This window comes from Nannobrachium achirus, assembly GCF_963921795.1.
Source record: "Nannobrachium achirus genome assembly, chromosome: 18".
NCBI lineage: Eukaryota > Metazoa > Chordata > Actinopteri > Myctophiformes > Myctophidae > Nannobrachium > Nannobrachium achirus.
The window spans coordinates 59,312,821-59,324,796 of record NC_137825.1 but is presented as its reverse complement, the minus strand read 5'-3'; the positions used below and the strand labels follow the sequence as shown (position 1 = coordinate 59,324,796).

The window sequence follows — 11,976 nt, the reverse complement described above, 5'->3', positions numbered from 1 at the left end:
TTGCCTGTGAACACTGATGTGTTCTAAATGAACTTGTACTTTATGGTGTGAAGCGTAGTTATTCTCAACATTTTAAATGTCAAGATCTCCAATTTGATATGCACTACAATAAAAAAAAAAACAATTTGAAAATGTGTTTTATTTTCTTTATTTTTTATTTTTTTTAATGCATTTTGGTCTGAAATGGTGTCATTTGGTCCAGAATTCCTTAGACAATAGTGACCGTGATCAAAATAGCTATCCTTGTGTATGTTCTAGTTGTAGGCTATTTACTTGCATTAGGGCACGGTCACACCACACTTTTTTTCCTACCAATGCATAGGGCAATTTGTCAGGTATCATTTATTATTACATGCATCAACCTTCAACCTCTCCCTGAGGACGGGGAAGGTACCACAGCTGTGGAAGTCCTCCTGCATTGTCCCGGTGCCTAAGAAGACCCGTCCCTCGGTCCTCAATGATTACAGACCAGTCACCCTGACATCACAGGTCATGAAGGTCTTCGAACGGCTGGTTCTGAACCTACTGAGACCGGCGGTCAGTGATCACCTGGACCCCCTTCAGTTTGCCTACCAGGCTGATATTGGGGTTGATGACGCCATCACCTACATGCTCCATAAGGCTCTCACCCATCTGGAAGATCTGGGCAGCACAGTCAGAATGATGTTTTTTGACTTCTCCAGTGCTTTCAACACTATCCAACCGTCTCTGCTTGCGGAGAAGCTTACGCTGATGGGGGTGGACAAGGGCTTTGTGGCATGGATCACAGACTACCTTTCAGAAAGACCACAGTCTGTGAGACTGCAGAGCTGTCGGTCTGATGTGCTGGTGAGCAACACGGGGGCCCCTCAAGGAACTGTGCTCTCACCCTTCCTGTTCACTCTCTATACATCGGACTTCCGCTTCAATTCCAAGACCTGTCATCTGCAGAAGTTCTCAGATGATACCGTGGTGGTCAGCAAGATCTCGGGTGACAACACGGCTGAGCACGATGGTGTGGTTAGGGACTTTGTGCAGTGGAGCGAGGCTAACCATCTCAGGCTCAACGCAAGCAAGACCAAGGAGATGGTGGTGGACTTCCGCACCTCCAAGAGAGTCCCCCCGGTGCCAATCACCATTAACGGTGAGGTGGTTGAGCTCGTGGATAACTACAAATTCCTCGGAGTACACCTGAATAGTTCACTGGACTGGTCGGACAACGCGCAGGCGATTCACAGCAAGGGGGAAAGCAGGCTGTTCCTCCTGAGAAGACTGAGATCGTTTGGGGTGTGCAATAGGATGCTACAGATGTTCTATCAGTCTGTCATGGCAAGTGTCCTCTTTTTTGGTATAACATGCTGGGGTGGCAACAACAGAGCAGGTGACACGTTTAACCTAAACAGACTGGTGAAGAAAGCAGGCTCTGTCGTTGGGTCCTCTCTGCAGGGGGTGGAGGAAGTAACCAGGGTGCGCACAGCAAGGAAGCTAGATTCCATCTTGGAGAACTCCTCCCACCCCCTCCATCTAGAGATCACCAGTTACTGGAGTAAGAGAGGAAACGACCGCTTTACCTACCCAGGACGGAGATGTGAGAGATTAGGAAAATATTTTGTACCGGCTGCCCTTAAGCTGTACAACGAGACACATAACGGACGCTTGAAAAGGTCTCCCTTCCTAACTTAGACTGACAGAACCATTGCTGTATTGACTTTGACCTCTAAGGAACTATTGCTGTATTGACTTTGACCTCTAAGGACCGTCCAGGAAGAGTGCTCATGTGCGTCTTGCGGTGACACGCTTCCTAGTTTCTTCTTTTTTCGCACTGATTTTTGACATTGCACTATTAGGTTGTGTTGGTAGTTTCTGAGTATTTTTGCTTTATTTAACAATGACAGTGAGAGATCTATCTATCTTATACTGCATTGTGACATAGTTGGCATGGAGGATATGAGGTAGCAGTGCAGCTCCAAGTTCTTTGACTGAAATCCCATCCCATTACCCTGCATTATCGCAGATGCGAGGTTGTTGGACCAAAGTGCTCCAATGACTCCAATGTTACTGGAAATAAGTAAGCCTTGCCCAGCCCTGAGGCTCATTGGACAGGAAGGAGCCTGTTATATGAGATACTTAAAGTGTAGTTCCTGCGGAAATAAGCCTCGGCTTTCTAGGATCTCCTTTTAGTTGACTTTGTACCAGTGATTTGTACTGTCATGAAACTGTACTTTTATCTATTGCAAACTTATAAATTCTTCAATCAATGTATCTATCTATCAATCAATCAATCAATCAATATGTCCTGTTTCTGTGAGGCAGTGATTTACAACCCTGGACATAACAGTTTGTCACAGGGACATACCCCAATCCAGCCTTTGATGCTGAGGAATTTATATTATGACCCAGCTGGGGATCGAACCCCAACCTCCCAGTCTCAGGGCGGACACTCTAACCACAAAGCCACTGAGCTGGTTATTATAGTGGTGGAAGCCATGCAGTCCTCTCTGCAAATGATACATTCAAGAAAGATGACTGTGTGCGTGCGTGCGTGCGTGCGTGCGTGCGTGCGTGTGCGGTGCGTGTGTGTGCAGTAAATGGACATGTTGTTCTGCGTGCCCACTCTGACATCACACTCTGGCTTCACTGTGATGGCACACTAACAGAATCCCTTTTATGTAATATAATATAATTATATGGAGTTCCCTGATGTCATCAATATTAAGCCCATATCTAACAGGACTTCATATGGGAATACCCAAATAAGGAGGCCACATCGGCCACATACCACACTAACAGAATCCATATATGGCCAAGACAGATGGCCAAGACAGCCCATAACTGTGTGGCTGGTTCTACAGACAGGGATCTCCATGTATGGGCATAAATGGTATGATGGTCAGTTGTCATAGACATAATTGGACTTTCACATAACAAATAACTGAGTAAGGCTCTTTTCCACCGGCAGCGATAACGATGACGATAACGATTTAAAAAAGTGTTTTTTCAATTGAAGTGGATCGGTAGCATCCACCCAACACCGATAAAGACAACGATAGCCGACAGCTACATTGTTAGGATCAACAACGATGTGGTTAAGATCACAGTGATATGGAACTGGGTCTCTGACAAACAGCTCGCGATGCGCTCTGCGCGAGCGGCTGTTAATTGGCGCCTCTTCACATTGATGTCCGATAACTTTATCGGACATCAATGTGAAGGCATAATTATCGCTGTGATATTTTATGGCTATCGTCATCGTTATCGCTGCCGGTGGAAAAGGGCCTAAGCATGTTTGGGCTCTCACAGCATATCTCCATATACAGTACATGGATCTCCATATGTGGGTACCAGGGGTCTCCATATATGGGTAACTGGTCCGATCACTGGCCAGTTGGCAAAGAATTGGCGCCCTGAGGCATCTTACTAGTAAATAATACTGAGAATACTAATAAACCATCAAGTACACTACATAAACCCAGGATGCATAACACTAACAGTTTCTAATATTATTCAAAAATAGTTAGCAAATTGCAGAACTGGTTGCAAGAATAGGGCCAAAACTGAAATAGCTGTTTGGCTGGCCCACTGTAGTAACTCTGAGGACACCTGTGGAAGACCCCTGGTATTAGCTGCTCATTTGTGTTGTCAGGTACAGAGCCCAGGTACAGCTACAAAAGCTTTTATGCTTCAATTATGATCTAATTGTACACTGTTCTGGAGCAGGAACAGAGCAAGGACTGTAATGAGTACTGAGATAGGCACAGGGGTAATTCCGGGGGTCCCAGGTGAGGGCACAATATGTTGTACTTTTGCTTTTGGGGGGGGGGGGGGGGGGGGGGGGAATAGCCGATCTACAAGAGTGATGCGACAAATGAACATTATCTTTATGGGGATACATGGACAAATGCATGTCAAATTGTGGGTCCTTGACATGAAAATGTTTCAGAACCAATGCTTCATTTATCTGCTAGTCACTTTGATTATTGTTACAAAACAAACATGCATTAACCATGTATGCAGTAGCCGTAGCCCTATATATAATTCGGCCATTTGAAAATAGCAGATCTACAATATCTTGCAGATCTGCTGTTTTCATAAGATTTTATTTTATTCATTTTTAAACTTGTGAAACAGGACATTCTGTTCCCATTGAAATGCATTCATAGGGATGGTGTGGTGTGACAATGTGGTATTTCTACATTGGTATTGATAGTCTACTTTTACTTAAAAACATTTGAATAGTTCCACCACTGTTTATATGCTGTACTCCAAATAAATATGTCTAGTCAAAGTGTTTTCATTGTGTTGCATGGTGCATGGTATTTACTGAGGAAGTTGTGGTGAGTTTGGGGCCAGACAGAGCTTTTAAAAAGGAGGAAGAACAAAACACAACTCATACCAGACATTCTTGAAGGTACATTCTATCGGAAAAGTAAATTGTAATGCCTATCTAAAGGCCCAAGCCAGTAGGCTATAGTTTTGAAAGAACTTACGGATAAATTCGTATTGCCTATTCTTAAATTGGTTGTAGATGGAAAATATTCTGTTTGGAACAAATCAGCTACCCTATCATGAATCAAAATATCTATTTTACTGTTTATAAACCAATACCAAGATAAACAAAAAGTGTTTCCCAAAATGTTGGCTATTCATGTTTATGAATAATATAATCCTTCTGTTAAGAATCCCTTCTCTTTACCACATGACTGCATAACAAATGCACAAGCATTTTTTTTTTAAACCTTAAAACTGAGATAGCATCAGAAGAAAAAAATAAAATGCAGATCTACAAGCTCACGTTGCTTTGTGCCACGCTGCGAGCTTGTACATCTGCTATTTGCAGTGGCGTAAAGTAAATAAGTAGCCTACATTTACTCAAGTAATGTACTTAAGTACAATTTTGAGGTACATTTACTTGAGTATTTCCAATTTCCAATACTTTTAGTTCTACTCCACCACATCTCAGATCCAAATATTGTACTTTTACTCCACTACATTTGAAAGTTTTAGTTACTGGATAGTGGATACTTTGCAGATATTATAAAATATACCTAGACTATTTAGGCTATTTGAAAATAGCCGATCTACAAGCTCACAACGCATCACGATGCGACACGTTGTGAGCTTTTAGATCTGCTATTTTCCAAAACATTTTGTACACTTTTATGTTTGGTACTTTAAGTACATTTTGATGCTTTTGTACAAGTACATTTTGAATTCTGGACTTTTACTTGTTAGGATGCCCTCAAACCAAAATACCTAGAGTGGAATCCGCCAATGCATTTCAATGAAAATGGAGCGTTTTTTTTTGCCAGTAGAGGATTTCTGCAATTGAAGACTTTATTAGAAGTTTGCATAGGAAAAGGTACAGTTTCATGACGGTACAGTTCACTGGTACAAGGTCTACTAAAAGTAGATCCTATAAAAGACTAAGCTTATTTCCACAGGAAACCATTTAAGTATCTCATATGAATGACAGACGAATAGAACACAGTACTATGCAGTAGATATGTAAAGAAAATGAAATGAAAGAACAAAAAAAAGAAAACAGTAAGTCTAAACAAACAGTAAGTACAGTATATACAAGGAAGGGCCAGGGGAGGGTAGGGCTGGGCTGGGTTTTTTTTTTTACCAGTTGCGAACGGCTGCTGCCTGTAAGTGGTTTTTCAGGGCAATTTTAAAGGATGCTAGGGATCCACACTCCTTTATGGCCTTCAGTAAGGCTTTCCACATTTTGGTGGTATAGCAGAAGAACGAGTTTGACCCTTTGTTGGTTTTGACTCTGGGTTGAAAGTGATCTGTGGCACTGCCTCTGGTGTTGTAATTATGGACATCCTTAACGTTTATAAAGTATTTTGACAGGTACTTGGGTATCATAGTGGTGTAGTGTATCTTGTACACCAGGCCCATTGCAAGGTGCTGTACTCTGTCATCTACTCTGAGCCACCCCACTCTTAACTGGTGAGTAGCGGTGAGGTGAGTCTGAGGATCCTAAAGCCTCTATCAGAGTCCAGGGTGAAGAGCTATTCACTTCACCGTGTTGTAGTTTCCTAGCTATCACCTAGGCTTTGTTATGTATTTTTAGGTGAGAGCTAGAAAACTACACCACAGTGAAGTGAATAGCTCTTCGCGCTGAACTCTGATAGAGGCTTAAAGGACAACTCTGGTTTTTTACAACAAGGGTTCATATTTTAGATTGTAATTAGAGAAAAGAAAAAGTGAGTGTTAAAATGTTTTCATTTGCTTCGTTCTATTGTTTTATTGTGTTTACCGTGTTAAAATGTGGGGCATGCGTACGCATGGGGGCATGCGTACAAGTGTCTAAATATGTCTTTTTAGACACAATAAGCCAGCAGTTTCTTTATTGCTATTTACAGTAACACTTCTAGCCCCCATAAGTCACACCCAACCATGAAAGGTTGCGTTTTATCTTGGGAATGGGCTTATTCTGTGTAAAATGACATATTTAGCCACTTGTACGCATGCCCCCAACCACTGAAATAAGAATCTCTAAAACAATAGAAAGAAGAAAATTAAATTATTTTAACACTCATCTTTTATATTCTTTAATTACAATCTAAAATATGTATGAGATACTTAAAATATGTATATGAGATACTTAAATGGTTTCCTGTGGAAATAAGCTTAGTCTTTTCATAGTCTTCATAGTCTTTTCATAGTCTTTTCATGTCTTTTCATGGATCTCCTTTTAGTAGACCTTGTACCAGTGAACTGTACCGTCACGAAACTGTACCTTTTCCTATGCAAACTTGTAATAAAGTCTTCAATCAATCAATCAAAACCCTTGTTGTAAAAAACTAAAGTTGTCGTTTAATTAGTTTATTTTGGGCAGTTTGGAGTTTAGTTTTTAGGGCTTGTGGGGCGTCGCGATACCATACGTGGACTCCGTGGTCAAAGAGGGGCTGGATTATTGCACCAGCTATGGTCTTCAGAGACCGGTTACACACCGCTATTCCGGCGCACCCCTATTTCGAACGTAGACTTCCATTATTCGTAATAGCGGTGGTTCCAATTTTTATATAAGACCCCGCTACTCCGAATAGCCTATTATTTAGGCTATTATTTAATATTTAGTCCATGAGTCCCTATAGTCCGTTCACACCGTTCGAACAGTGTTTAGGCGCAGTCCGTCTGTCTCTCTCTCTCTCTCTCTCTCTCTCTCTCTCTCTCTCTCTCTCTCTCTCTCTCTCTTAACTTCTGTATAAATCTTGTGATTACAACGTAATAAAACAATATATGTTGAAATGTAACCATCAGATGCCTGCATCAAAGATAGGCCGCCGCCTACAGCCCTCCAATAAGCCACTCACACATTCAGAAGAAGGCCTTTCTCTCTCCTAAATGATTCTAATTTCACTGTCATGTCAAGTCAGCAGCAGAAGTAGGCATTTATATGAGCATGAATTCATTATTTCAGACTTCGCGCTAGGATTTTAAACTGCCGGTCACCGTGACCGGCATGATTAAAATTTACCGGACATAATAATTGTAATGTAGTAGCCTACAAGCAGATGCACAAACAGCCAATAGGCAACAGTTAAAGTATTAGGCCTACGGCATTGCATGGGACTGAAATTGAATGAAAAGTAGGCTGAAAAAAAAAAGAAGAAAAAAAAAACAGCTTCAATCTTGCATAAGGGAATTCATTGGACTATAATCGCGCAGGCTGTGTCTGCATGTGGCACACTGCTTCCACAATCATGTTTCATGCCAACAATACAATACCATGTCTTGACAATTGCGTGGGTCTGCGCAATTGTTTCATAAGGTTGATACTTGATAGATGAGGAATGAATTAAAAAGGCTACTCAGTACTCACTGTCGAGTGGTGACACAGTCTGACAGTCAGTGCATCCATGCGCACGTTATGCAACTTTGGGAGAGTTGAAAAGACTTTGGTGGTGTTCTTCCTACTGTCTCCACTCCATCTCCTCATAAAGAACTTAAATCAATTGTATCATGTTTGTTCATGGGTTGATTGTTGACCGTGCGTGCATTCCTTAATTCCCATGGCTTTTTACATGCATTGCGTGCATGCATCGCAAACTGAAATGAGAGAGAGACATAGAGAGAGAGCGGGGGAGCGGGCGAGAGAGAGAGAGAGAGAGAGAGAGAGAGAGAGAGAGAGGGGAGAGAGGGGGGGGGGGTGAGCGCAAGGGGGAGAGAGTCCTATACAAATCATTGAGAGAGGGAATGGGTGATGGGTGTTTCTAAGTAATGAGCGCGAGAGGTGAGGTGAGAGGGGGGGGGGGGGGGGTGAGAGTCTTATATTCGGAATAAAGGTGTCTTTCAATTTTGTTTCGGAATAGGGGTCCGTCGGAATAACGGTGTTTCGGAATAGCGGACCGTCCCCCATTGGGTTGATCCTCTGTAGGAAGCGAGTTCGTTGGTTGATTTTATTTATTACTTTAGAAGTCATCTTTTCGCTGGAAAGATTAGCTTCAAGGATACATGATCCTAAGTAGGAGATTTCGTCAGACCTTGGCGAAAATAAGTAAATTGTTGGGACTACTATAACCCTAGGTTTTATTTTGAAACGAAGAAAAAAAAAAAGAAAGAAAATACGCTTTTATTTTGAAGTCCGGGGGCCGGAAGCCACACGGTGTGTAACTTGACCCTCTCTCCTCAGACTAGAGAGAAGCAGAAGAAGGAAGCAGAAAGGAAAAAAGGGGGATTTAAACAAAAAATACGCTAAAAAGCTAAAAAGCAAGAGAAAGGTTCAGGTAAAAACATGGGGGGGACGCGCCGGGGGACAGAGCGTCGTCATGTTGGTGAGACACCGGGCCGTTTGGACCGCTGAGAGGACGGAACTTTAGTGTTTTTACTAGCCGTTAGTTAGCTCTGAGAGTTTAGCCTGTTAGCTGGCCCTGTTAGCCCTGCTGTTAGTTAGCTGCTTGCTACGAGCTGCTGGAGACTGCTGGACTGAACGTCTACCGTAGCAGGTAATACTCCATGTTTAATGACACTTATACTCAATGCTAACCTCTAAAACAAGGTACACAACTACAGTCTGGATAATGGACAGATATAGGGCTGCTACAGGATTTGGTGAAGTCCAACTACTAACTACCAGTGGTGTAAAAAGTATACTCACATTCTTTGTAGAAGTATCAATACTGCAATGTAGATGTAGGCCTACTCCATTTAAAGTAAACGTCCAGAATTCAAAATGTATATGTCTACTTGTAGTACTTGAGTAAAGGTATGAAAGTTTTGGCATCAAAATGTACTTAAAGTACCAAAAGTAAAAGTATCAAATGTTTGAAAATAGCAGATCTACAAGCTCACAACGCGACGTGTTGTGAGCTTGTAGATCTGCTATTTTCAAACAGCCTAGGTATGAAAATAGGGCTAAATTGGTTTATGTATGTTTTAATAATTTATGTCTGCAAAGTAACTAGTAACTAATGTTTTCAAATAATTGTAGTGGAGTAAAAGTACAATATTTGGATCCGAGATGTAGTGAAGTAGAAGTGAAAGTATTGGAAATTGGAAACACTCAAGTAAAGTACAAATACTTCAAAAGTGCACTTAAGTATATGTACTTAGTTACTTTACACCACTGACACTTACACTGACACTGATAGGATTGAAGTAGCTCTACGAGGGGGGGGGTGATAGGATTGAAGTAGATCTACGGGACCGTACCTATGTTCCCCAGGTTCTATGTTCCCCAGGTTCTATGTTCCCCATTTACCCCCCAAAAAAGGTTCTATGTTCCCCGCTTATCCAAAAAAGGTCCTATGTTCCCCAGGTTCTATGTTCCCCACTTATCCAAAAATGCAGGAAACATTCCTTTATCATTATTATTAACAACTCAAAACACCCAATAATGGGGAGAGATTACGAATACTAGTGGGACAGGGGGCACTAGGGACATCTGGACACCATACTTTTGTTATGTCTGGGCATCTGGACGAGTGGGCACCTGGACATCTGTGCAATAGGGACATTGGGCATTTGGACGAGTGGCCACATAGACGAGTGGGCACTTAGGGGAGGAGACATCTGGGCACCTGGGCAAGATGTCCCACCATTTCCTGCATTTGAGTGGGGAACATACATTTTTTTGTGGGGAACATACAGTAGATCCTGTTTTTGGTTGAGAGGGGAATATAGAACCTTTTTGTGTGGAGGTGGGTGGACTGGGGAACATAGAACCTGGGGAACATAGGGTGGACCCCGGCCCGCAATACCTCCCATAGGCAGCCAATGCATCAAAACCGTTTTTTTGCTATCTGATTGTATTAAACGACATCAAACTCACCAATATTGGGGCTCTATGGAAAGCTTGGAGTATCCTCTTTCTATTTGCAAAGTGTTAGTTTCATAAAAACCCAGCGTAGACATGTTATGATTGAATTACTATCTGTCAATAAATCCGAGCAGACATGGTTTTTTTTTCCTAAGTGTTTAACTTTGGAAGAGCTCGTCTTCTATAACGCAAAGTCCCGCAGCCTCCTACATTATGTGATATTTAGAACCAGCTGGTACACATGACTGCTGAGTGACTTCCCACGAGCGCTTCCAAACTCCAGCACTTAGAAAAAAATATCACCTGAACTTAATTTCTTGATAGAAAGTAGCTCATAACATGTCTACGGTGAATTTTTAGGAAACAAACACTTTGCAGATAGAAAGAGGATAATGCAAGCTTTCAATAGAGCCGCAATATTGGTGAGTTTTACGTTGTTTAATACAATCAGATAGCAAAAAACGGTTTGATGCATTGGCTGCCTATGGGAGGTATTGCAACCCTAGATTCATCCGATTAATGTTATCCATGTATACAAAGTAGACACCCCATTGTGATGTTAGGTGGAAGTTCACCTTACCTGGTAAAACATCATTGTCTTGAAAACCCACTGGTAACTTCCCTTGAAGTTTCACACCGACAACTGTCCCTAAAGCACCTTTTCTGTTTTCCACAGCCCGATCTGATCGATCGAGTGCGGGGGAGTGAGTGCACTTCCCGGCGGGCTGTTCTCCTCGTAGGCTCTTTTAAAAACCAAGCGGTGGTTGGGTTTAGCGAGGATGCCGGCGACGGGGCCCCTGACCAGCTAGTGACCGGTGAGAAGGTTGTTGTGAGAAGGTCCAGCTCGGCTCGCCATGGGAGGATGTGTGGGCAGAGAGCGAGACGACGCGGCGGGCCACGGATCCTCCAGGAACGGAGGCCGAGGGCACAGGAAACGAGGAGGTAAGTTATAGGCCCCTTTTCGACTACAGCTTTAGCACCACACCACACCACACCACATAAAAATATTGACATTTTCCATTACACAAAAGTGGTCCCCTATCGGTAAGAAACAAATTTACCCTTTCAACTGTGATTATAATACAATATACATTTGTATTACAACTATCCTAATTATAATACACTACAATGGATTATAACTGTGATTATAATACACTATAAAGTATTAACGTATTGCTATGAGCTTGAGCTTGTAGATCTGCTTTTGGAATTGGAATACGGAATCAATTTCTTTTTACAAAAGAATCACGTTTTCATGAGTTGAAAACAAATTCAAACATTTTTCAAAAAATGTCATGAATAAACAAAAAATTACATCAAAGACATTCCCTAAATTAGAAAACAAATGTCTAAGGAGTTGTGCATATAGCATATCTGCAGATCACGCGTCGTGTGCTTGTAGATCTGCCACTATCACTAGTTAGTGTTTGGGCACACGTCCTAATTGCTCTGCAGTATACAGGATGGGACGCAGACATCACAGCACTTCCTCTTTACCAGACGGCAGTGTTTACATCACTCTCGGATGAGACAATGTTTGGAGAGAGGTTTTGTTGAGAAACGTTACTCATTATCCCATGTGAGACTCGGTGCTGCGTGGACCAGGGACGTGCTGGCCATTGGGAAAAGCGGGACAACTCCCGAACGGCCGGTTCATTCCCGGACGGTCCAGGCCGGCCATAACATTTTGGGGGCTGGGCGGTCAACAAAGTAAATCGGCACTGTCG

The 11,976-nt window shown here is 42.3% G+C and overlaps 1 protein-coding gene across 1 annotated transcript in view; it reads left to right on the top strand.

Moving 5' to 3' along the window:
• Positions 1-8,647: 8,647 nt before the first annotated feature.
• Positions 8,648-11,976, top strand: part of LOC308303568 (ubiquitin domain-containing protein 1-like) — a 39,341-nt gene continuing 36,012 nt past the window's right edge. Inside the window, exons 1-2 of the mRNA XM_080747969.1 lie at positions 8,648-8,936; positions 10,926-11,191. Of these exons, the coding sequence (XP_080604095.1) occupies positions 11,104-11,191 (88 nt within the window). The 5' untranslated portion in view covers positions 8,648-8,936; positions 10,926-11,103. The remainder of the gene's footprint in view (positions 8,937-10,925; positions 11,192-11,976) is intronic.